Raw genomic sequence first — 26613 nt, 5'->3', positions numbered from 1 at the left:
AGTTAATACAACCAGAATTTAAATTACTTTAGCAGCATACGCCTGTTTCATGATAATATATTAAAAACTTACTGAGCTTTCCTTAATAAACTATCTAAATTCAGGGTAAGAGGTGAAATATGCGTCAGTAACAGCAGTTACACTTTACAATTTTATTTTTCAGCTTCTCAGCACTATCAGCAGCAACATGGACAGGATCATCCAGGGAGCATCAAAGTCTCTGTGTGATTATACTATTAATATTCATCACCCGATCTTTGTGTTTGAATTTCTCTGAGATGTGTTTTGATAAATCAGAAGGGACAGTGTGTTTCCGCAGGTGAGCCACAAAGGCTTTTCATCCATCCATCCATCCATCCATCCATCCATCCATCCATCCATCCATCCATCCATCCATCCATCCATCCATCCATCCATCCATCCATCCATCCATCCATCCATCCATCCATCCATCCATTTTCTTTACCCCCTTTAGGGTTGCTGCTGCCTCTCCAGCTAACGTTCCGGGCGAGAGGCGGGGTCACCCTGGACAGGTCGCCAGTCTGTGGCAGGGCAACACAGAGACACACAGGACAAACATCCATGCACACACACACTCACACCTAGGGGCAATTTGGAGAGGCCAATTAACCTGACAGTCATGTTTTTGGACTGTGGGAGGAAGCCGGAGTACCCGGAGAAAACCCACCATGCACAGGGAGAACATGCAAACTCCATGCAGAAAGACCGGGGCCGGGAATCAAACCCAGAACCTTTTTGCTGCAAAGCAAAGGCTTTTCACTTTTATTAATATTCTCAGGAGCAGAGCAGCAGGTCTGGGAGTCTGGGAGGCAGCCGACGTCTGCAGGAAACTTTTAATTTAATCTTTTCAGACTTAACTGGTTCTGAAGGAACAAATTAAACCAATGGTTTCAGAAAAGAAAATCCATGTCAAAAATACCTTTATCCTGCTGAGTAGGCAATAGAAACTTTAATTAGTGTGACTTTATTAATGTATATTATAAGCTTAAAGGTCTTTGAAAGAATCATAGAAAGGCTTACATGTCTTCCAGGTGAACTGAGTTGTTTTTTTTCCAGTTGGGCAGCTCTTGTTTGCGTTTTCTCCAGGGGAATCTCACACTGTGAGGCTTTCAAACACTGCAGGATGTTTCTGTCTTGTTAAATCAACTGGTGGATATGAATTATTGAGCAGAAAGTCAAATTTTTAGTTTGCAGCTTGTACAAAAAAAAACATTGATACAAAGATAGGTATGATTTGGCACAAAGAGTGTTGTTTTTAGCAATCCCTAAAGTTTTTTTTTTTTTTTTTTTTTCCTGAATGTGTCCCCAACAACTAATAAGCATGTAAATGGTATCTAATGGTTGCCATGGACACATCATGACCTTAAGGTACTTTTTGCTACAAAGCTCTCCGACTGATCTTTGGAGACTTTTTCTGCTAGAGGTTTTGAAGAACTGATTAATTAAAAGAGAGTGGTATAAAGCAAAAAACAGGATTGTTACATTTCAAATGCAGTTACAAGTACAGATGTGCACTGATGATTGCATGATTTCCCCCCAACTGAATACATTAACTCAAATTAATGATTTTTCTTTGTCAGATTATGCTGCTGCAATACTGCAGAGTATTTTAAGACTTTTTAGACATCTTTTCCAGGTTTGCTAATAAACCTGAGCACTGCAAAAACTGAATGGTTTGTAGTATAGTCACACTGTGAGCTGCATGTACTGTGCAGCTGCCAAATTATCTGATGGACATGAATTATTGAGCGAAAACTCTGGAAACAAAGTTTTTCAGTTTCCAGCTTTTATATAAGAAAGATTTCACATTTTCTCTCTTGTTCCATACAGGCTTTGGTGGCGTTTTGTTTTGGTTGTGTGATACCTGGAGGCATCACATCGATTGATTCAGGCGTATCCTACTCTTCACAATTTGTCATTTTAGAACCAAGACAAAGTAGTTTTGAAATGAAGTGAAAGGAAAGAAATCTCTTATTTTCTACACTGCAAAAACACAAACTCTTAACAAGTGTCCTTGGTCTAGTTTCCATTGCAAATTATCTTAGAACACTTGAAATAAGACAAAACTAACAATTAAGAGATTGTTTTAAACCACTATCAGATTATTTAATTTATATATGGAAAAATGTCTTAATTTAAAAATTATGACATGTGTAAACTTGTATATTAGCCTGAATCGCCTCGAGTCAGAGCAATAAAGATGCCTGTGTGCGACTGACAAAAATTCAGCGAGGAAAAAGAAAGGGAAAGTGTTCAAAAGTCCTGCCACAACATTTAAGATCTTTGACTAATGTATTTAGTCACAGCTCTAATAACAGGCATCTAAGGCCAACCAACATCTTTTAAAACTTTAAGATATTTCAAGGCCTTAATTTAAGACTTTCACTTTATTGAAAACCCTAAAGTCTGCTTGTTTTGTTGCAAATACTTATGCTATTTTCTCTGCTGTTATGGATCCACTACAGGATAAATATGAAAATATGATTAAATATTTATGCAGCTTTGGCTGCAGTTCCCTAAAGAAAATGCAAAAATAAAGTTGTAAATAGTTTTCACTCACTTCTATTAGTTTTACTATAAATACCACAAAATGTTGTTGGTACATTTCAAGACTATATTGCTCCGCTCTGATATTAATATTTAAAAAGGTTGGGTGTCTATCATTTTATCCAGAGTTAAAAAAAAGCCGTTGTGGAAGCTGCAGGTTTCAGACCGTTGATCATGCAGAACCTCCAGATGTGGTTTCGGGGAAAAGCTCAAATTAATCAGAATAATATTACAAGAAAACCGTGTTATTATCCTTATATTTATTTATAATCTTTGGGAGTTTTGACATTTTCAGCACTGAAAAAAATAAAACAAACAGACTGAAGAAAATCCTTGTTTAATGTTTATTAATACAACCTTCTCTGCTCTCTTGGTGACCCCCATCCCAAGCTTTTTTTTTAAAATAAACCCTCCACAAAACAATGAAAATCAAGTTACTTGATAACTTGTGTACATGCGTCATCGTCTTAATCAAGCTTCAGCGTTTAAAACAAAAAAACAAAAAAAAAGAGAACGCATCATAAATGTAATCAGAAACCTTTAATACATAATCAGTAAGAGGAGAGATTTTTACTGCGTTGTAAATGTGCACCACCGGGAAGCATTTAGACGATCCCCTGCTGGATTTTTATTCTGTTGCATAATCACTCAACTGTAAACTGGTAAATAACCTGTTTGTTTGCACTCAGGCAGCCTGGTTACTCAGGTAATGGCTGGATGTGTGTGGGTGCTGCAGGGCAGCCAACGGATTTTTGTTCTGCTCTTACATTTTGGAAGAATTTCTTTTCAACTCTGATGCTTCAGCATCAAATAAACGTTTAATTTTCAATCAAACCTGTTGGACTTTGGTTGAACAAGCTGGCCAGGTTAGGATAAAACAACCTCTGAATATCATGAATATAAACCAGTAAAATCCAGCAAATGCTGGCTGTAAATTATAAAGATTCCTACTTGGTGTGTTTTTTTATGCTAACCATGTTTGAAAAAGCTCAAAGGAAGCAGAAAGAAAAAAGCAGAGCACAGGCAAATTCTGGTACTGATCAGGACTGCACAACCTAAAATACACCCAAACAAATCTGCACACATGTACAAAAATCATCAGGAACAAAACAAAGAGTCGCTGCGGTTCTGACAGGATGGTCCAGGAGCGACCCGGACCAGAGTTCATGTGTCGGCTTTTTAAGTGCAATCCACAGCAAACCTGAGGCCCGACTCGGTGCTTCTGGGTTCAGCACATCAACCACAGCAACTATAAAGCACAGCTAGTTAGTGATCAACACCTGCCCATTCCTCCAATCACAGGTGGCCATTTAACTGTAGCAACACAAAAATTACATCTATAACAAGACAAAGATAAGAAAATCCCTTTGTTCCTTCTGTTGCCATAAGCGGTGTGTTTAATGCCGACTCAGTATAGACAAACAAACAAAAAAAACCACATAATGCTCAGTTTAAAATGAAAAATAATCATCTGAATTTAAAGCAAATAAAACTTTATATTCCCCCGAACCGTTTCTAATCATAACTCAAATGAGTTTCATTCCAACAGGAGGCAGGAGAAATGATGATGGAAACACTGAAGACACAGACAAACTACAGTATAATTATTCATCCTGACTCAGCAAACAAAAATGTTCAAATATTACAAAACTCTATAGGAATCTATGTACTTATCAAGAAAGATGTTGGCTGATCCTTCGCTTCACAGCTGGCTGAAATGATTTTTCATTTGCTCGACCTGTGACACTTTCTGAGCTATTATCCTGCAGCTAAAATGACGTTTATGTCGTTTGTTTGCAATAAGCACTGCATCATTTTCAAGACTATTATTTAGGAAGCAGCACAACTGGTAAGATTTTGATATTTTTGTTAATATTGCATTTTAACGTCAACTTTAATTCATTTTTTGCAGAAATGCAGAAAGAAATCTGTCTCCTTCTTGCTTTTCAGCTTCAGCATCCATTTATTATAAAATGTTCTCTTTTTTTAAACTTCCTGTTAGAGGAATGAAACTCTCTTGAGGACTCTCTGAGGACTAATGAGATGAACGCTTGTGCAGGCTGGGACAGGTAGTCCTGGTTCCACCCAGCCCTCTTTCACTTCCAGGTTCGGTCCCTGATCACATGACGGCGCCATGTGACTCTGGCCGCTCCTTGGAAAGTCAGAGTGGTGCGACGGAGGGGAAGGAAGCGGAGTTCAGAGGACGGCTGTTTGTTTTCTGACTCATCTGACCTCAGATCAGCGGAGGGAGGAGGAACAGGCAGGAAGACGCTGCGCTGATTTCCTGTCTTTCATTTCAGAACACCTCAGATCACAGAGGAATTGCATATGTAAGCAGGAAAAAAACCCTTCCTGATTATTGCAAGCTACTAGTTTTCATTCACAAATTAAACAAACTACACAAACAGAGGAGGTTTATTCTCTTTAGAGCACTAAATTAAGCACATCTCAGGTCATTATTAACTCAAACTAAACATAAATCAGACTAAATCTGTTCCATGCCTCTCTAATCAAAACACAAAAAGAAAAAGAAAATCCATCCAGGTACAAAAGAAACTTGAACGTTAGTTCCCGAAAAGCAATTTGCCAGCTAAGTAAAATCTGCAGCCATCGTCATGTTTTCCTTTTGTTTTCCACAGAACTCCACCCATGAGGTAATACTGGGTCCAAATTCCAGGAATTCCCAGGCGGGTGAGTTTCAGGAGGCTGATTGCAACTCAGAAAACCTGCAACCAACAACCGTGGATACGAGAACTGCAAGGAAGCAGTGAAATATTCAGGTCAAAATCCGATTTATGCAGCATTTTACTGAGTTTTCTGTCTGGGAAACCTGAGGACTGACTGTCTGCATAATTCTAACTTTTTTTGTCCATCCTCTGACTAACAAGGCACTGTGCCAGCTCCTGAACAATCACAATACCCTTCCTTTGATAATCAGCCTGGTGTTCAGGAGTTGGCCCATCATGGATTCCCTGTTTTACTTTTTTTTGCAGCTTTGTTTCATTTATGCATAAGCTCTGTTTGCTGGAAGGCACAGATGGAGGTTAGAGTTAGTTTTGGGGACTTTAGCTGATTTGTCAGAAGCAACTGCGTTAGTTCAACTAGAAAATCTCTACATTTAGCGTGACATCTACATTTTATCTGATAATAAACAGAAAAATCTATAATTATCTGAGGACAAATCTACAAAAAAAAAAAGAGTAGAAAAACTCCATAATCTGTTAGAAAGGCCGACAGAGGCGCTAAGGGGGGTAAGACTCTCAGTTTCCTGCTAATTATCACCACAGTTTAGGTTGTAGAAATGAAATAAAAATGAACAGAAACTATTCAGGACAAATTAAGTTGCGGGGACAGTGCAGGCGGAATATCTCGTTAGCACCTTTGTTTTGTAGTGAATTAGCCTAATTAGGAGGCATGAGAACAAGGTGAAGCTGTGATGCACAGTCTGACTTAATCCCAGAGTTCTGCTGGTCACCCAGTTAGTTCCACGTTTTCCTGATAATTTACTGTTTCAGAAACTTAATTTTTTTCTGGAGGAAATCCATCATAGAAAGGAATCCTGAAAAACAAACAAAAAAAAATCCTCTTCTTGGATCGAGATTCAATCAAAGAAACAAGGAAAACAACAAAATAATTAGGTGATATCTTGAGAGGAAGAGTATATTCTCCTCAGTGCCGAGACAAGATGAGTCCTGTGGAGGTTTGGGCGTTCCTCAGTCACTGCTGTCATCATCGTCGTCATCGTCCGACAGGGTGTTGTTGTTGAAGTTGGCGCCCGGCCGGCTCATGGACTCCGAGCGCGGCCCGAGGCTTCCCGACAGCATCCCGTAGCAATGCTCGCACACCCGCACCGGCTTGGACGACTGGCTGGGCAGCAGGAACTTCTTCTCTGAGCACGGCCCACAAACCACATAACCGCACTTCCTGCAGTGGTGGCGCCGGCTGACGGGCGTGAACTTCACCTTCTTGCAGCGCATGCACACGGTGGCCTCGGAGTCAGGCACCCAGACGGCGGCGTGCTCGCCAGTCGGGGATTTGCCGCTCTTCTGCAGCAGCTCTCTCACACACTTCCCGATGTGGTTCATCCATTCGGACTTCTCCGTGGCGGTGGCGGCGTAGACGGCGAAGGACTTGGTGGGGGTCTTGATTAGCCAGCCGTTGCGCAGCTCGCCCTCGTCAGGCACCGTGTCGATGGTGACGCCCTCCAGAGGGATGATGTGCTGCTTGTTGTACTTCTTCTTCTGGATGACGATGTTGCCGTAGACCATGATGTCGTTGAAGAGGAAGAACTGGCGGGCTTTGGGCTTCTTGCGGCAGAGTTTGGTGAGGACGCCCTCTCCGATCAGCACGCGACCAGGGATGGCGAGGGGCTGGCCTGCGGCGCCGAAGCAGCTCTCCACCAATCCGATCCGCTTAGAGTTGGCCTCGCTGTTAGCAAGCCGGTCCACCATCTTCGCCTCGCCTGCTGGGGAAAGAAAACAAAGAAAAATTACGTTTTGCAACCTTTACAATTATGTTGGTCTCTGTAGCTTCCCGTCTCTGATTAGGGAGACTCAGTTCTTCCTCATGTTCTGTTAAAAAGGACGATGATCAAAACAAAGTTCTAAATTTTGTGGAAAAACATGTTTATCAGAATTTTATACAGGTTAAATTACGGACAAAATATTTGCCAAATGATCAAAGAGTCATATCAAAACAGAGAGGAAGTTTGCTAGCATTAGCCTAGCTTAGCTCTTCAGTAATATTGTCGATATATAAAGATCATCAGCAGAAGGAAATGCTAATTTACTGAGACTTTGTACGTGTAGTTATAGCTATTTGGAAATGAGGTCTAGCTGGCCACCTGTTTAATGCTGAACATCATGACAGCTTTCTGAAACATCGTCTGGAGATTTCTGGTGACACGGAACAGGACACAGTCACACTAATGCAGATCACAAGAACATTTTATCTGCATGTAAAAAGATATAATTAACTTCTTTATAGCATCTTTTTCAACAAAACCAAGAGATACATAATTTCTATGATGACCTCTTGCTTATTTCCACCTCCTTAAAAAGATCTTTCATTTTTAATCAGGGGCGAGGGGTGGTTGTGGTCTGATCTCCTCCATTTTCTTCCCCCTGCAGAAAACTTAACGGCAGCTTTCTGCTGTGGTAATTTTCTCTGACTCAAACAGCTCTGGTCTTTGAGAATGTTACGTCATTTGCCATGGCTATAATTTACATAAATATATGAACACATGGGAGCATTTTTCTGAAAATGCTTACATTTAAATGCAGACAAGCTGTGTGAGCGCTTACAGATTATTTGCTTGTTTTCGGAGCAGATCTGCCTTTGAATTGAGTTTGGCAATTAGTGCCAATTCTCTCACCATTCAGCAACTGCAGATACTTTTGGATCTGATCCACTTTGTCTTCACTGATAAAAAAGTTAACGTGATTTTAAAAAAAGAACTACACAACACTTAAATGCTTCTTTAGATAATTTTTTACCCGCTTGCCTTCATAAGAACCTGGATTTAATTGTACCGAATTATGATCAGAATCAAATTGCTCAGAATGCAATTAGATCTAAATTTGAATACTTAATTAAATTGAAAATAAATGGATTAATTTGAACTCCATCTGGATGTTACTGCATATAAATTTAACCTGTTTATAGTGTTTTGCTACATTTCTTTTAATTTGAGACATGAATAAGCTCAATTGAATTAAGTTAATTAACAACTGGACCACATAATTCAACCTCTTATTGCTAAGATATTTCATAAAGGCATATTTTCTGTCCTTATAAAAGCTGTTATGTATAAAATATTGCTTCTGAAATGCCCAGTTTTTGAAACTTTTAGGAGAAAACGCCATAAAAAAACAAGAATAAAAGGCTGAAGGGTTGCATTTTCTGCTATGACCTAACTGGAAACTCTGCACAACTGCTGGATTCTTCTTCAATAAAGCACAATGGAGCACTGTCAAGGTCAAAGGTCAGTGGCAACAGTAATGAAAGGGTGACTGCTCTCCGTCTCTCCGGCAAGTCTGGAGGGTTGAGTGCAGACCGATAATGTCAGTAAACACAAATATAAGATTCAGTTTAAAGGTTTTCATTCGTCTTTGCTGTGGATATTTTTTTCTTTTCATGCATTTTGTTTCCAACATTCTGCATTCAGCTTGAGTAAAACCATCAATAAAGAGCAGCAGGACTTAAAGCCGTAGTCTGTTCAACCTCCTGTAGAACGGACAGATATCAGAGCCCAAAAGTGAAAAATGGGTACAACCTTTAAAAGATCAAAGACAACAAAAGCATCTGATTTGTACCCGAGAAGACAACAAATGCAACGGATAAAATAAGAAGAAGCCTCCAAATGCACTTTGCACTACATGCTGAGGATCAATCGGCAGATAGAGACGGTTCAGAGCAGCAGGAGGACAAAGAGAGCGGTTCAGGTCCAACAGAGCTCGATGTGTCCCTCAGGACTCAGCAGGTCAAGAAGGAAAACTTAAATGCACAAAACAAAAAATCTCAATTAGATCAAATAGTTTCCCAAAGTCTCAGTGAGCTTCAAAATAAGCAAATGTTTACAGACAGCTATGAGCTGGGAACTTCAAAGGTTATTATAACTTAATAGGATTTAATCAACGATGCTAAATTGAATCAACTGGTCTAAATGAGGTCATTTCTAAGGTAACTGAAAAACAAATTACATCTTTAATTGTTCAATTATCTCTCTGCTATCAGTGTTTGACCTGGTTATTGTTATGTTAAGATGGAATAAAATAGTTGTTGACTGGTGGACTAATTAATTTGAAAATTAAAAAAAACAAAGCAAAATATATACATTTTTGCTTCAACAAATAAATACATTAAATTAAAAAAATATATTTTTCAATTTATAATTACATGAACAAGTTTAATGGGCTTGATAAGCATTTGCAAACCAATGTTTACTATGTTATTGACATCTTAAAGCATTGCAATTTAATTGACTCCAACACTGGCTTGCTATGCAACTTAAGCTCCTTACAGTATGTCAGATCTCTATGAATTACTGCATGAAAACAGCAACAGCTTAAGAATGTTGGTTTGGTTTAAACAACATGTAAACAGAGCTACTGTAAGATGTTATGTTGAAGAGTGAAGCAGGTCCATTCTTAGGGAGTTTTCACACTTGGTAGTCCAGTAGACTTTCTTTGATTGGGGACCAAAATTGCAACATTTGTCCAATTTGCAGCTGGCGTGGTTCTCTTTCAACAGTGCACTGTGTCAAATGTACCAAACCGTTTGTAAAACTTGTTCCCTTCCTCCCCTATGGTGGCGCTGCACCAAGAACCGCTGAAACAAACAACATGAAAACCTCTGAAGAAGATACTGAGTGGAACTTCATTCTTCATGAAACGTAAAGAAAGAAGAGTTGCATTAGATTTTAACAACTGGTCATAAGACCACGAGCCATTTCTACTGCTAGCGCTAAACACGCGTGTTTGTTTTGGTTGCATGTAACCAGAATGCCTTGGGCTACAGTCTGCTTTTGAAGCCGTCTTCACTTGGTGTTCACATATGCATTCACACAGCACTGGAGTCCACTTCAAACGAAACAAAACATACGTTTTTAGGCAGACTAGAGTTTGCTTTATTGGAAATGCGACTGTGCAGTAGTAATTAGTTTGTATAGTAGTACAAACTAAGTTTGACTAAAGCGGACTAAGCAGGGTTGGTGTGAATGACAGCCAGAGATTAATCGTAAGAGTAGTCGTCCTGACGCATGCACTGGCTTTTGATTTGCACTAGTTTGTTAAAAACTGGGTCGGCTGCTCCTGAACAAACAATAAAACTGTAACACAAAGTAATGTGCTGGTGTAACCGTATTCCTTCCCTGCCCTTTAAAAACCTCCAGAAGAAGAAACTATGCTAATTAGCCAGCAAATGCCAGAACAGCTTGGGCCGACTCCACAGTGATCTGCACACTAATAACCCAAAGTGAGCAAGTGAACTGCGTTAAAAGCCTTGGAGAGGACAGTGGTGCTGCTGACACATCCAGCCTGATAGCAAGGGCTGGCTGCCCAGCGCCGGGCAACCAGCTCCCATCCGCAGAGAGCGGAGGCCACAAAGAGCAGGAGCCTTCAGGGAGGAAGAGTGCCATAAATACAGAGTGGAGTCTCCCAAAGCAGTAATCAAAGCAAGGCAGAGGAGAATAAAAGGCAGAAGATAATACATCAGCAAAAATAAAGCTTTTTCTGCCGAGTAGTGATGATAGAGAAGACACACCAGATTAGTAAAAAAAAGAAAAATGTAAAGGACAGGACAGATAACTATTGGATGGGGCAGGCTTATGTAAATGTTCAATTTACAGTTTTACAAAATAAATATTTCTCCTACCGTTCATATTGTTTCAAATTAATATTCAAAGGATTTGAGAAAAACAAGTTTTCTCAGGTTAATGGTTGTCTTCAACTTTCTCATATCATTTAAGCAATAAGCAAAACTAAAAATAAAGAAAAAACTAAAATAAATGTTACAAGTTAGGCTACACTAATACACTGAAATGTGATTTGTTGTGCTTGGTGAACGGCATGTACAGAAGAACAAAGATGTCACACCACACAGCACACGTTTACGGAATAATGGACACCGCCGTGTAAAGACCGATATTAAAGTTATTCAGAGCCGACAGTATCGTCACAAGATCATAAGACAAAGCAACAAAGGAAAAATTGAAAGTGCAACTGATATCGATGGCCTTTTGTGGCACATTGACTGCAACCTCTGCACAGAAGTCTGGTTGACTGTATAGTAAGACGAGGAGTGAGACTTTAAGAATTTTATAAACTTCAGTTACTATTTACATCCAGATTTACTTCAACTGGCTTTTTCTGACGCAAAATTATGACACAGATTTAAAAAAAAAGATCAGAATTGGGCCGTTCTGACTGCCATAAAAAAGTCGGACACATGTCGCTTTTGGTGAAAAAAAAACAACTAATTTGGGTCACTTTTCGGTTCCTTTTCATTTCAGTAAATAGAACGGCATCTATCCAATTATTTTTACTCAAAAGCCAACTGGGGTGGAGACAAATTAGCTTTTACTTATTTTCTTAACCGTGCTAAATAAAACAAGAGTTTTCAAAGAAAACGGTGACCTAAATCCTGCTGTTATTGTTAAAAATAGACCAAATATACCAAATATATCAAAAGCTTTCTTCTCAAATGAAGAACAACAAAAAATGCAAATGAAGTGCTTTTCTTTAAATGAGGCAGTCACTTTTTAAGCTTTGGATCTACAATGTTTTTTATATGTCCCTGTAAAAAAAAAAAAAAAACTCAATTGATGTTAATTTTATTTAAATAATTTAAAACGGTGACAGAAAAACATATGATTTTAAATTTTATTCAAAAATCATGTTTTACTTTGATATGTATATGTGACATGTGCTTTACTTTATAATCTACAGCAGTTTAAAGATGAAGAATTTGTTGGCTGTGGGAGAATGATTACATTAGTGTGGATTAAATATGTTGACATAGTTTATAATAACATGTATTTATAATTAACCTGTGTTCAAATGCTTCCCAAACATTTCTGCTCTAAACTAAATTTGAACAGCTTTAATGATTTAACACACTATACTGATAAGAATCCGCTCAATGAGTGTCAAAATGGCGGACACAGGAGATAACCTTCACAGTCACGAGTAATTATTTATTTGCATTACGTTGGGACTTGGTGTCGGTTTCCTGCCTTTGAGCCAGCTGGAGAGGAGGCAGGCTTACTTGGATGTACCAGCACCGCCGTCTGGGAAGCTACAAGTTACCAGCTGCTGCATCATTTGAGAACATTAATACATCGATTACCCATCAGTGGCCAACTGGACAGATAGATGTACCTCATACTCTGGTAGACTGGAGCAAAGCAGCACTGCAACTCAAGCTGTTCATTTTATAATCATTTATATTTCATTTCTGAAATGCTTACTGAGCAGGTGCACATTACTTAACTCAATATTTCAGATTTAGACATGCCTTGTTATTAATTTCAGATAATATTTTCACAGAACCTCGACAGTTTTTAAAAAGTGCTAAACTAGAACACAACTATTTTCCAATCTGGGTTTTTAGTGGTTTCACTGTGGGACAAATTAATTTCTATTTTTATTTTTGTGGTAATTGGTTACAAAAGCAGAATAGGTTTTGTAATTAATTTATCAGAACTGTTCTCTCTCTCTCCGTTTCCAAAATAATGTCTCAATCCCAGAGGGAAATGTACAATTTTTGTCAAAGTTGTTGTAGATGCTAATGGCTGTTGGCAAGACAGATCTTCTGTAGCAGCCTGTATTACAGTCGTTCTATTTAAGCCTCTGACTGAAGCCTCTATTGAACAGGATGTTCAGGTTGCTGTAATTTTCCAGAGGTTTGTGATAGTATAATTTGTCCCATGTGGTCTGACGACGGAGCTGGCATTACTAAACACAACCAGGGAAGAGAACATCTAATTTACAATTTTTTCAGACCATGTAAGTAAAAAAATAAAACTTAATGACCCATAACATCATTGTTCATAATTACTACATTGCCTGTGGTTCCTTATTCTGTTGAGAATTCTCATTAGGAAAGTTGAAGGGAGACTCAGTTACTCTCTTCTTCCTACTTAAAGCATCTATAATTACAGTCTCTGCAGACCTTTGGCTTGTTATGAGGACAACTCATTATAGCAAAGGAAACACACTAATTGTACTTTCATGTAAACGGTTTCCTTTCAGCAACATGGTGTGGAGGAGAACAGGTGATAAAACTACTTCTCTCTGCTGAGGATTTATTGAAAATTCACATTTGCTTGTATAAGGAGTCTGTTCAACTCACTGCACACAGCAAGATGAACACAATACCCCAAAGAGAGAGCAACAATCATTAAGTTTTACACAATGGATGACGTGAAACAAAATCACAATGAATGCTTGTAAAAAAGGCGAGGAGAATGTGTAGCTTAACCATTAGATCCCCTTTGTGGGGATTAAAACTTTTTTTTTTTCTGTCTCATGATATGTTGGCAAAATCCGCTAAATGTAACTTTTCCAACCCCACCAAAACTCTGAACACATCAATGATCTTTCCATAACAATAGACGCTTCAATAGATTTAAGTGCAGAAAGAGCTCGTTGCAGAGGTCATTAGCCAAATTGGTCTGACTTAGTTTAGAGTCAAGAGGGAGAAAACACAACTTAACTAGTCTGTGTTTTGCGCAAACCTTTAGAGCAGGGGTGTCAAACTCCAGTCCTCGAGGGCCGGTGTCCTGCAACTTTTAGAAGTGCCTCTGCTGCACCACACCTGAATAGAATAATTAGGTCATTAGCAAGGCTCTGGAGAACTGAGGAGGTAATTAAGCCATTTGATTCAGGTGTTTTGTACCTGTGGCACATCTAAAAACTGCAGGACAGCGGCCCTTCAGGACTGGAGTTTGACACCCCTGCTTTAGAGAAAGGGATATTATGAGCGACTAATAGTAAAAACAAGGGATGCACCTAACATTTTAGCCATATTTGTTGGGAAAACAAAGGATCAATTTGTAATATCATCAAATATTGTTAAGGTTAATCAAATCCCAAACTTTGCCTTGAAGAATCTGTAATTGGTGTAGAGCAGTTCAGTCCAGTTTTACCACTTCTTACATATAAATGAATTTTAACAAACCTACTTTCAGTTCAGAAATATCCACTCAGGTTTGATTATTCAAAGTATTGTAGATGTTGAACTAAGGGGGTTCAAATGCAGTCCTACCTCAATAAAAACTGAAACATAAGTGATGTTACAGCAAGTATATAAAAACAACAAATTGTACCAAAAAGACATCAAATATAAATCCATACATGACAGGAAGAATACAGCAGTATGTCAGAAATAAATGGTGCAAATAATAACACAAGCCAACAAACAGTCAGGAACGAGTCCCCCTACCTTGACCTGCATTAAAAAGATAAATTGCAATAGGAACAAAGGAGTGCTTGTACCTGTTCCTTTTCATACAAAGAAGTCTGAGCCGGACGCCTGAAGGCAGAAACTGGAACTCAGCGTGTAACGGATGAGAGCTGTCAGCAGGAACGGCACTAGCTTTCCTGATGATCTGTCTATTGAACAGTTCTGTAAGTGTTCATTGTTCAACTCCTAAGATCTTATTATGTATATGTATTACTCTGCTAAGTCAATTTTTTTTTAACCAATACTAAGATTTCCAAACCAACAGAGGAGAGAAAAGTCAGCAAAGATTCAATTTATGGTCTATAAAATAAGATCATCATTGACTTATCAACCTGAAACTGTTTTCTTAGAAAAAAAAAAAAAACTCCTTGCTGGCCCTTTTTTTGCAGATGCTCTGAATGCCAGACACATTTTAACTTATTACCAAAATAGTCCCTTTAATGTAGTCCCCACATGAGATTTTGTCAGACATACTTTAGACCGTAGTATCACCTGCTATAAATAACCATGCAGTACGTCAGCACACAGTAATGTTGTTCTTCAGGAAAATTTACCCAACATTTGCAGAGCAATATTATCCGCGTCGGGTCATAAGATCTATAGTTTCCAATAAAAGAGAAGTTTGAGCAGCAACAACTGGGAGCAGAATAGGTGTAGAACTACATGCTGGAATATTATGCTCATAAAATCGCTCCTACATAGACAGAAAAACGGTTTAAATTTAATCCACTGGAATTGATTTGGACTTTTATGAGTCTGAAATAAAATCTCATAAACGTACCACAGGGTCTATTTTAACAGGAAAACCCTCGACATGGTGAAGTCAAGAGAGGCACTTCAATCAGGCAGCTCTTTAGGAAAATTGGTTTGACAAATAAGACATCTGAGAGGTTTGCAAAAGTAAAGCTAAAACCACCCATCTTTGGAAAATGTAAATCTATGTCAGGTCAAGGACTCTTCTTGATAACCTGAACTTAAACCTACAGTGTTGCCCAACTGGGAGAAAAAGGGAGGCAATGAATCACAGACAGAGAGAAAGAGAGAGAGAGAGAGAGAGAGAGAGAGAGAGAGAGAGAGAGAGAGAGAGAGAGAGAGAGAGAGAGAGAGAGAGATCATGGGAAACACCGGCAGTAAAGGGAGGAAAAAGCGTTTCTGTAGGCTGCCTGCAACATATGAGCTCAATATTTTAAAAATACATCAATAAAAGAAAACGTAAAACACACTTACTGGTCCAGAATGATAACTCATTTAAAATTATTTATCTTGTAGACGTAAGAATCAAATAAAACATATTCTAAAAAAATATTAATTTCTTAAATTTTAGCTTGACAAGTACCTCCAAGAAGCAGTAAAACACTACACTTAATTAAATTAACCGCTAGGCTGTTTGCACTAACAAACTCAGAGATTCACTCATCTCATCATTCCGGATGCTTGAAACTGAAACCTACTTTATTAAAAAACTGTCAAAATGATTTGACCACTTCTGAAATTTAGGTTCCATGTGTCCATCACAAAACTAAAATGCCTTCATACTAATGCAGAAGTACTCCACACCCTTGATTCAAATATATATGCAATATTCACTAACATTGCACAGTTTATCAAAAGTTGAGTTTGTCACTCAAAAGTGTTGGATTCTATAAAATATCTAATTCAAATTTCCCCAAAACGCCACATATGAAACCGCTCCCAAGTCGTGCCAACGCCTCAATAAAAGCTGAAGTCTCTTCTGATTGGTTGATGGTAAGCGCTAGTTTTGTGGCTAAAATGTGAAAACATCTCATGTGTTTACATCCGTCGGCGTCATGATTTTAAATGACTTATTGTGTGGACAAGTTTATTCACGTGCGATTTTAATTGCATTTCTTATTTAATAGAAACACCACAATTGTGAAGTAGAGCGTTTTCAACATTAGCTGAATATCATTTGTAACAGAAACAATGCTATTGTCATCTATAGTTTTTTAATGAGCTGCTAGCTACTTTGGTATTAAACTGCAAACTCATAATGAAGATAAAACATTGGAGAATTAGCACCATTTTATTCTTCAAGATGGAGTTCCCATACCTGTAGCTATTCTGACTATTCAGACGAGGATACTCAGTGTTTGTAGAGGACCGTCTCCTTCAGGACAGTGTTATCAGCCAGAGTCTGACCTGAACATGGAGCCCTCCTGCTATATGTCAACAACATCCCGTCACATCTATATAAAGGATTACACAACTGCCGGGCAGAGTGGGAATGAACCCAGGATAAAAGGATTTGAAGCTAATCTACTGCAAGAGTTGATACTGTGAAAACAAGAGTCGCTGTAGCTGCCAGGAAACTATCCTAGAAAATATGTCCGACAGGTTAAGGTGCATCCAAGCCTGTCGCAATGAACAATAAAACAATTCATCACAGAATAAATTAACATGAGCTTGATAATCACAAAAGTCCTAACTTGTAATGTTATGTCATCATACTACTTGCATAAGTTCTCAAAATGACAATATTATCATTTATTGTAATAATTTCTGGGACAAGTTATTGTCCAGCACAGCCTGTAATGTCTAGGCCTAGACATCTACAACACATTACAAGAAGCACTTTTTGTGAAATTTTCTGTTTTTATTCATTTATTTTTTTACAAGACTTAATTTTGATCAAACAAACTAAGCATTTAGAGATTATAGTCAACAGTTAACAGAATAAATTACGTTGTGCCATCTATAGTGAATTCTGCAGCAGATTTATGCATCTTGCAATGTCAGCTCTTCGTCTCAAAATATTAATTAATATGTTTTCTATAAGCAGAGTGGTCTGCAGACTGATTTCTACTTCTTAAAATTGGGCCATTGTTGGAACAAATAATACATTGACAAGAATTAAGCCTTTCTAGTAGCATAGTGGGTTATCTAGCAGGCTTGAAAGGATAGATTTTCAGCAGTGAGGAAGCTTTTCATCTCATGAAAAGTTGAAATAAGTGCTGGGACAAGCTACTTGGAAACTGCAACAGTAAAACTTCAAATTGAAGAGCAAACTAAATCTTACACACACAGGAACAGGAAAACGTCAGATTTTCCCCTTGTATTTACGCAAACCTAAGAACCATTACCATTCTTTTTCTTTCCACTAATACAGGAGGGGAAATGTTAAAATCAGGTCATCACCACTGTGTCTGATCACATACCGTTACCTCAAACAGCTCAAAGTTAAAGAATAAAAATCCAAAGTCTCAAGCACACATGAGAAAAACAACATATTTAAAGACCACACTGCACATAATTAGTAGTTCAGAGAAGGAATCAATGAAAACTGTTAATTAAAAGATTAAAAAAACCAAACTGGTCTCTAAATAAAAAGAAAAAGTCATCTGCAGTCATTTTCAGGATATCCTCCTCTAACCACCATCTTAAATCATACCCTTTCACTTCAAGATGAGTCACTTTCAGTGAACATGATAAAACACGCAGGGTAAAAGTCAAAGTTGTCAAACAATGCATCAGCTATTTAATAAAAGAGAAGATTTTAAAACTATGGAAACAAAATATCTGCAGTTTTTCATCGATGAGTAATAACTTGCTTAAGGTGATGTTAGATTTACATTTTATGCTTAATCTTCTGTCATTGGAACTTATTTCTGGTTTAATACTTGAAAATTGCAGATTAGGGGCAGCTCTGATCATGATCTAATAAACTTATAACACTTTAACTGTTAAATTGTCAACAATAGTCAGATTTGGTACTCTGAAGAAACTGCAACCTGACAGCAAACCGTTTAAAATCTAGCTGATGTCTCTTTAGTTGGCAGAAAATCAGGTTTTTACCAACAACTCCTGCAGGTTGAGGCAGATTTAAAACAAGGCGAGCAGCTTAGGAAACCAATTAGCCAAGAGCATGTGTAAACGTGTCAATATCGCTTACATGATGAGTAAGTAGGTGGATAGCAGCAAACTGCTAGATGCTACTACGTCACTTTAACACATTTTCCAAATGAAGTGCATCACAGATTACTAAAGTGTATTTTATAAATTCTGATCACAGGTCTAGCTTCAACTCACACTAAAAGTCAATTAAATGTCATAACTCATAAAATCTGAGTATCTTCAAAGTTGTGGGCGGTGAAGCTGTGAGCAGGAAAACTCTCCAGTAGCAGTCAGTTTTCAGAATCTGAAGAGGCCTCTGACTGAACACTGTTACTGTGTGACAGGCTAACACCTTAACATCTGAGCAGCAGAGATGATATTCCACAGTAACATTTCCTGGGTGAAACCGTCATTTGTTGCTAATCCACCTCATTTGCTTTTGCCACTCCTCTTTATACTTCCTCCTTCTCTCTCCGCTCTGTCTCCTTTTTAACTCCTCTGGGATTTGGAGTCATAGTTCAGATGTTATTTAAGCTTCTGAATTGCTAATCAACAGTTCCCAGGTGTCAGAAAAATAATAAATAAATACCTTGTTGCCGTGGTTATGCAACAAGTAGCATATTTTTCTGCTATTTTGAATCTCTAGTCCATTTTTTCCACAGATCATATAAACCAGCCACTTCCAGGACAGTTGTCTTCTCCATAAATGGAAGTTAAATAATTAACAACACATATGTTTAAAATATGACTTACTTAAATTCAGAAATACCCAACATATAGTGGAACAATGTTTTTTTTCTACATTCCAGGGTGGTCAGACATCTTTACGTTTATAATTTCTTTTTTTTCCTTGCAAAACCAGATGACAGAATTGCAGCTCATGGGATTGGATACTTATTAGTATAAAGAAGAACCAAACACACTGTTAAAAAAAACGTTGTTATTCAGCAAACAAAAACATTTCAAGTTAATTTTTGTTCCAGAATAGTTTTTCCCCCAAAATTTTATTGCTCAAATTACATTTGAACTTTAAATACTTTTTCATTCAAGTATAATAGATTAATCATTTGACACACCTACAACAAACTTGAACTATTTATCCTTAAAAAGTGAATCCAACTGAAATGAACTCAGCTGCCTCAGGAAAAACTCAAGTTACTTTCAGTTTTTTTGTATTGCAGGTATAAAACAGTCAAACAGCAGTTTTTAAATGCATTAAAACCAATAGGGCCTATTTTACCTGATGTGCAGAGTTTAAACTAGACAAGTAAAAGCAAAAGGAATAAGCTACGGTCTATTTTTGACAGCAGCACTTCCTGCAGTCGGATCTACTAACATTAGATATAATTTATTCTTCACACTTTCTAAAAGGAAAATAAATCAATCCCATTTTAAATGATATTTCCCTGTTTGGATCATGACAAATATAAATCTTTTTTTTATCAGCTATAAGTTATTAGTTCACCGTTTTGTGCCCTAAACTCAAATGCACGAAATTCAGAACTTGTAGAAAGAACAAACTTGTTGAAAATAAAGTAATGTTTCACTCACAGCATACTACACATTTAGAAAGTTCTATTTTTTATTACATTACATGTTTAACCTCAGCAAATACTTATTAAAGAAAATGAAACCTACATGACAAAACAAAAGATAATGATGAAATATTAGAGGGAGCTTCATTGTTCACTAGCGGGTAGAATTAGCCTCATCTTATGTAAATGTTAGCTTCCGATGGATTAGATATGCCACAGATAATACATTTTCACTTTTTTCAAACAATGACTCATTTCCTGAAGTAGAAACTTTTAGTTACGGAAATTTGTTTCTCAGCTACTCAGCTGAGAAACAAAGCAACTGTAACTTGCTGCCGTTTACTTGAATAAATCAGAACTTAAATCAAACTTGAAGGCAGAGTATTTCCTGTGGTAAAACTCTCATATCTCAAATGTATCTTTCTCATCACTTTACCACTAGTAAAGTCAATAGTAATTTTAGCAAGCATGCATGCTTATTTGTTCTGATCTTATTGTGCATTTTTAAAATACATTGGACTCCTGATATTTGGAACCACAGCCACCCATTAGTACCCTAAATCCACAAATACTTGAGACCTTCTAAAAAGAAAGGTTACACCTGCCTATTTTTATAGTTTAAACACCAATTGTACCTTAATATGTAATAAGTAGGGACTGCACAGTGGCGCAGTTGGTAGAGCTGTTGCCTTGCAGCAAGAAGGTTCGGGTTTGATTCCCGGCCCCAGTCTTTCTGCATGGAGTTTGCATGTTCTCCCTGTGCATGCGTGGGTTTTCTCCAGGTACTCCGGTTTCCTCCCACAGTCCAAAAACATGACTGTCAGGTTAATTGGCCTCTCCAAATTGCCCCTAGGTGTGAGTGTGTGTGTGCATGGTTGTGTGTCCTGTGTGTCTCTGTGTTGCCCTGCGACAGACTGGCGACCTGTCCAGGGTGACCCCGCCTCTCGCCCGGAATGTTAGCTGGAGATGGGCACCAGCAACCCTCCCGATCCCACTAAGGGACAAGGGTGTAAAGAAAATGGATGGATGGATGTAAAAAGTATAGTGTAAAACCGTCTTGGCACTAAAACAAAAGCTAATATCTATGGTCTTCCTTTTCTCCGCTTTAGGGAGGTACAGGCAATCATGGTTACTGTAATTAAAAGTAAAGAAAGAACAGTTTATGGGTGTCAATTATACTCATCCTATCCATCAAGTAATCAGTTTGTTTACTTGTGACAAGCAGGAAGTGACACGGACTCTTTATGGACATAATCTGCATCTATTTATAAACCAAGACCTATTGGATAATCTTCCATGGGGTTGGATTACCCAGGAAAGCAGAAGACTTTCTGTTCTGATAAGGTGAACAGAAAAAAGTACGCAAATAAAAAAACATGGCAGATGGGAATGTTGACTCGTCCAACAGTTTAGTTTGTTTCACCCCGTCAGGTCTGGCAGAACTAGTTTTACCAGTAAAGGATGCAAGGATCTGGGTGACTTGCCAGAAGAAAACTCAATGTCTATTCATACTGTTTTTCTAGGAAAGAAATGTCTATTCAACATATAAAGTGGATTTTTAATAAGTTAGTAACTTGTTAGTGACTGAGCTGGCCCTGGAGAAGCTGCAAAGAGAAAGTCTCTCAATACTCAGTCTGAGAGTAATTTCCCGCCGAGGTGTTTGCTTTCAGTAGATTAAGGAAGTACATAGTGACAATACCCAAGGACACATGACTCTTCAGAAACTTGCCATTTCCTAGGCATGTGTAAAAGCAGAATTGGTCACCAAGCAGAGTATGGTGGTTTCATTCTTTACCTTAAGATTAAAAGTTGTTGTTTTATTTTTACTGCTGATCTTTTACAGCTGATCACTTTAGCTTTAGAGAAATATACTTATTTTAGATTAAAGAGATGTTAAAATTGTTATGATTACTAAGAAAGTTTCACAGTTATACAAATAACTCAGCCAAAGATGCTTGCGTTAAAATAAAAGTAGTCAGTTTTACCAAAAACTGGAGTCCCTGAACTCGTTACTTAACACAGAAGCAACTTCTCCAACTTCTCCAACCAGCTTACAGTAAAGCAGGTCAGAGTTATTTCCTGTATATGACTTGTTTAGATGTAAAATTTACATTTCTAAAAATACAGTTTTCATATTAGCTAATTTAGGCCCAGTCTAAACAACCACAGATGACTTTTGTATCACTTATCTGAGTGCAAAATGCTTTTTGGGTGACAGAAACTGGGACTTTAAAAAGTGCTTCTCTAAAATGCTGCCTGGTTTCTGCACACTTCATGTAAAGAACATATGCAGCAAACCACTATTTTTAAATTTTCTTTATGCCAGCCAACATTTACTGTGCATCCAAATTGTTCTCATTACTAAAAGAAACAGATAAATTATGTAAAAACTTTAAGCAAATCCCCAACATCTTGAAAATGCTCAGTCCTCGTTTGACCTGGCCGGCTTGGTTGTTTTAACATCTGTCGGGATTTCTGGGATCTGTAACCAACTCAGACGTATTTTAAACAGCGTGGGGGAGGGGATTATCTGTTTTAAAGATATCCACAGTAATGCAGCTGAGGCTTTATGCAAAACGATGCAGTTTTTGAGTCTTCCCCTACTACTACAAGAGAAAAAAATAGCTTTAATTATGTAATCATCAACCAAATCTAACATGAGAAAGCACAGCACCTCTGATCACATTTTGTCTTAATGCTAAATGGAAACAACATGAAAGTTTATTATTTTATTGACTATGTTAAAATTAAACTATATATATAAAAACACAATTAATTCCACTGGCTTACTTAGCTCTATCACTTTAATAGCTACAGAAAACAAATAAACACATACTTATCCCAGGATTAAAGACCACAACCACTTGATAAAAGGCTTAACTATATATTTTTATAGTTCAAACACCACATATTCTTCACTATGCATTACAGTGAAAACCGTCTATGCACAGAAGCTAACATTCAGCCTTCTTTATCGCCGATCTCCCAAAATTAAGGATTACAGTGCATCTCCAGTTACACTTTTAAATTAGTTTCTACTTTTAGTGGAGCTGAATTTATGATGTGTCCTATAAATACTCAGAAACCAGATTTTCAAGGTCAGAAATACAAAAACAATGAACTATGAATTTGAGCTATGAAAGCAAAAGGGCTGCTGAGTAGGAATGCACCAGTCTTAAAATTTAAGCTGATCTTAATGTTGCTGTTATGACATTATATTTATTTTATTACCATTTTGACACCTTGAAAAAAAACAACAAAAAACAACCACATCGCTGATTTCACCACTCCTTTCCTGCGTTAGCTAAACTACCCACAATTCCGCGCTACATCACCATCATTGTCACATGACCAAAAAAATACCACTTTCACTTCCCCTCCAGATACGAACATTAACAAAATGGAAATAAATACCGATTGTCAATAATCGGCCCAGTTTTATTTATCCGACGATACTTTTTTTTTTAAATTACTCGTATTGGCCAGCACTGATGTTAGTCCTGATATATTATGCCTCCCCATTGCAGAGCATTAACAACTTAGCTAAATTTGCCGTGACAAACTTATTATTCGCACTTCTAATTGTCTGTATCTCTCTAAACCAGTGGAACAAACAGCACTGTTCAACAGTGCAGAAAACAGAGAAAAATTGCTATTATTGGCAGTTTGTGTCAGCAAATCCCACACTGGGATTGCTCTAAAGCTAAGTGGGATGTAGTTCCCACATCAGAACTTTGACTTCCAGGAGAAACTTATTACCTACAAAAAGGTCAAATACCAGCTATGTGCCTTTTTGTCAGAGTTTGTGACCACAGCATAACGGCTCTCAGCCTAACAGAAATCCCCTGCACAAGTAAAACACACTGCATGATTATAATGTTGAGGTTGGAGAGGCCTGCCTAGCCCCCGCAGATTTCTAACACCCGTGGAACATTAGATACAGACATTTCACATTTTAAGTACAAGATGGTATCTCACAAACCATTTCCTGAGCAAATTTCCCCCACCTAATGTTTTCAGCTCAAGTAACAAGATTATCAAATATTAGACTTGAAGTTCAACTTTCTACCCGGATCCACTTCAACTCTGACCCTGCTAGGCTGCCACCCAAAAGCCTGCAATACTGAAAGTCTCCATTATAATAAGAGACAAAGGGCCATGATGACTTGATGAATCTCCCCCCTGATCTTTGCCCTTTCTTCACAGCAATCAGTCAACACGTCATGGCCGACTTCGCTCTGCAGACAACAGGAATAAAACTTCACACCAGACACAGCATGAGAGACTTTTCTTTCAGGCAGCAACTTCAGCTTCAACTTAAGCCAGTAGATTTTATTAGATGAAGTATAGTACTAACAGTCTGATAACTGTAAGGTAAAGGGGGTATTTCAGATTTTCTGCTTGTGTGCATTCCACAGTTTAACATTCAAATACTGAGGTGATATCAATTCGAAAGAAAAAAGAGACAATTTTGATTTCCTGAAACCAGCAAAGCAATAAACCACTAATTTAAATTAATTTAAGGTTAATTTGTGAGTCAGCAGAGGCTGAAACCGCAGGTGAAATTTATTTTCATAGTTTTGGAAAGAGAGGAATAACAAATCGAATCAATATTGCCATCTTAATATAAATGTGTGCAATATTGCAGTAATACCCTTAAGGACACCAGTCTCATAAACTAGTGTGATTTATGTCTCTAAACTGCACACAGTAACTACATTTAAACATATTTATGAAATGTATTGACATTTATTGATGTTCTCATTGAACAATCAGTGGAGTAAATAGTAAGATAACAATCACAACCATATGGACAGTTTGCATCTTCTTTAAACATCATCAATTGGAATTTATATTAACGATAAATAAAAATTTGTAACAAGAAATATATTACAATAAACAATATGCTTTCACAACAGAGTCAACAAAAACCCTAACAACGTGTACAGACCTATAACAAAAAAAGAAAAAGGTCACTTTTTGGAATAGAGAGGTTTGAATGCTTTCCACAAAGTTGCTAAGTAGTACAGTATTATGATGAAAGAGTAATTAAATAAACATGTTTTAATCATAAACTAGACAGCCATAATAATATTCAACAGCATTGGTTTCCTTTTACCATGCAAAACTACTTTGAGTGCAACACTCACACCTTTTCAAAGTGTGGGAGGTGAAATGTACCATTTATAAACTGCTTTTTAAATATGATGAGCATTGTAACGCAAGAAAAAAAGCACCTTCTTTTAAAATTCCCAAAAGTGCAATCCAAGTTATTTCTTAGATGCAATTAGTAAATCCTGTCTTAAACTAAAGCCACATTGCTGTAAATAGATAATGATCTCATTACAACTAATTACATATGAATGAACTTTTACCCTCTACTAACTCCAGCATTTTAAAGAACGGCTAATAGTAATGGAGAATGTAGAGCAATGCAATCCTTCTCCACTCCCAAACTGACTCAGAAGAAGTGAAGACATGACAAAGTTCCCTTTTTGTGGTAGAAAAAAAGTTTCATACACCCTCTAAAGCTTTGTAATAATGATTCTGGATTTCTGACTGATTTACCGGTTGACCTTACAGATTACTGAAATAGGCCTGAGACATTCCCAAGATTTTTCTGCTATGGAAAGCATTTATCAATAAAATCTCAAGATATATTTTATTACATTCGGAAATATTTTGACCTGAGGACAGTTTCTATTCAGCTCTGCCCTTGAATGAGCGAGTGATACTAATCTCTAGACCCACCAGCTCACCACAAGAAGTTATCACGACTTCCCACGACACAATCCTCAGTTTAAGTTACTTTCCAAGCCACAAAGTTGGGCAAAGTGGTGTCAGTTGTCAGCATTAGCTAGCTAGCTCAGATGTTAGCTTCCGAACGCCTCGGATATTTCGCTTTTTTTAACCGAGGCTAACTTTTTCTTTTTGTATGGTTCAACCACAAAAAAGTCGCCGGTTTCATAACCCCCTGAATATTTCTTTGAAACCACGAAGCGGATTTTTAGAGACATGAATGGTGGGGGGAAAGCAGCCCAAAACCCACAGAACGAGCATTGGCCAATCAGTAAAGTGTCAACAGAGACAACTTTTACGCCAAAAATAAGTACATACCCGACGGTAGCTCCTGGGGTGCGGTAACCTTTGCGGTGACTCGATGTTTAGCTGTACTCCAGGAAATATCCGTAAAGGAGCGCGTCTCCCTGAATAAGTGCCCACCGTGTCCGCAGACACCGACAGCAGCTGGAAACTCTGCGCTGAAGATAAAACAACAACATGGCAGCGCCGCGCTGCGTTCATGGCCCACCGGACTGGTGGGAAATGAGAAAAACACCTGTGATAAGAATGTGCTGGAACTGCACTTCACTGAGCTCAGTGGTAATTTAAGTATTTTATTTTACTATTTAAAATGGCCCTAAATAGTAAAACAAACAAACAAACAAACAAAATCTTGTCAGAGTTTGTGACCACAGCACAAACAAAATCAAACAAAAAGGGGAAAATTGTTGTGAACTTTCCTATAATTATGTAATGAAGTTTAACTAAACTCTCAGATTATATGTGTTATGACTGGGCTGCACATTATTAGTAAGATATGCATGATTGCTGTTAAATATTGCTCAGTATTTTCCCTTAATGTCGTAATACAAACATCCTGTTTCAGGGCCTTTGCTCTTGTCACGGTTGAGAA

At 37.7% G+C, this 26613-nt stretch overlaps 1 protein-coding gene and 1 long non-coding RNA gene across 2 annotated transcripts; one reads left to right on the top strand and one right to left on the bottom strand.

Moving 5' to 3' along the window:
• Positions 1-520: 520 nt before the first annotated feature.
• On the top strand, positions 521-10408 carry LOC145555263 (uncharacterized). The gene is made up of 2 exons (XR_014091366.1): positions 521-4898; positions 5208-10408. It is a non-coding gene; the product is annotated as an uncharacterized LOC145555263 (long non-coding RNA).
• On the bottom strand, positions 2899-26171 carry plekhf2 (pleckstrin homology domain containing, family F (with FYVE domain) member 2). Its single transcript, XM_008430799.3, has 2 exons — positions 26037-26171; positions 2899-7033 (listed from the first exon to the last, which is right to left on the bottom strand). The coding sequence occupies exon 2, from the start codon at positions 7017-7019 to the stop codon at positions 6282-6284; it is 738 nt and encodes a 245-aa protein (XP_008429021.1). The 5' UTR covers positions 7020-7033; positions 26037-26171; the 3' UTR covers positions 2899-6281.
• Between the last annotated feature and the right edge of the window lie 442 nt (positions 26172-26613).

Source organism: Poecilia reticulata, chromosome 16 (genome assembly GCF_904066995.2).
Source record: "Poecilia reticulata chromosome 16, P_reticulata-male-v2, whole genome shotgun sequence".
Classification (NCBI taxonomy): Eukaryota; Metazoa; Chordata; class Actinopteri; order Cyprinodontiformes; family Poeciliidae; genus Poecilia; species Poecilia reticulata.
This window is presented reverse-complemented; position numbering and strand designations above follow the sequence as displayed.

What these genes read in the sequence shown, in the direction of transcription:
- plekhf2 (XM_008430799.3), bottom strand. Translation starts at nt 7,019, where the DNA reads ATGGTGGACCGGCTTGCTAACAGCGAGGCCAACTCTAAGCGGATCGGA.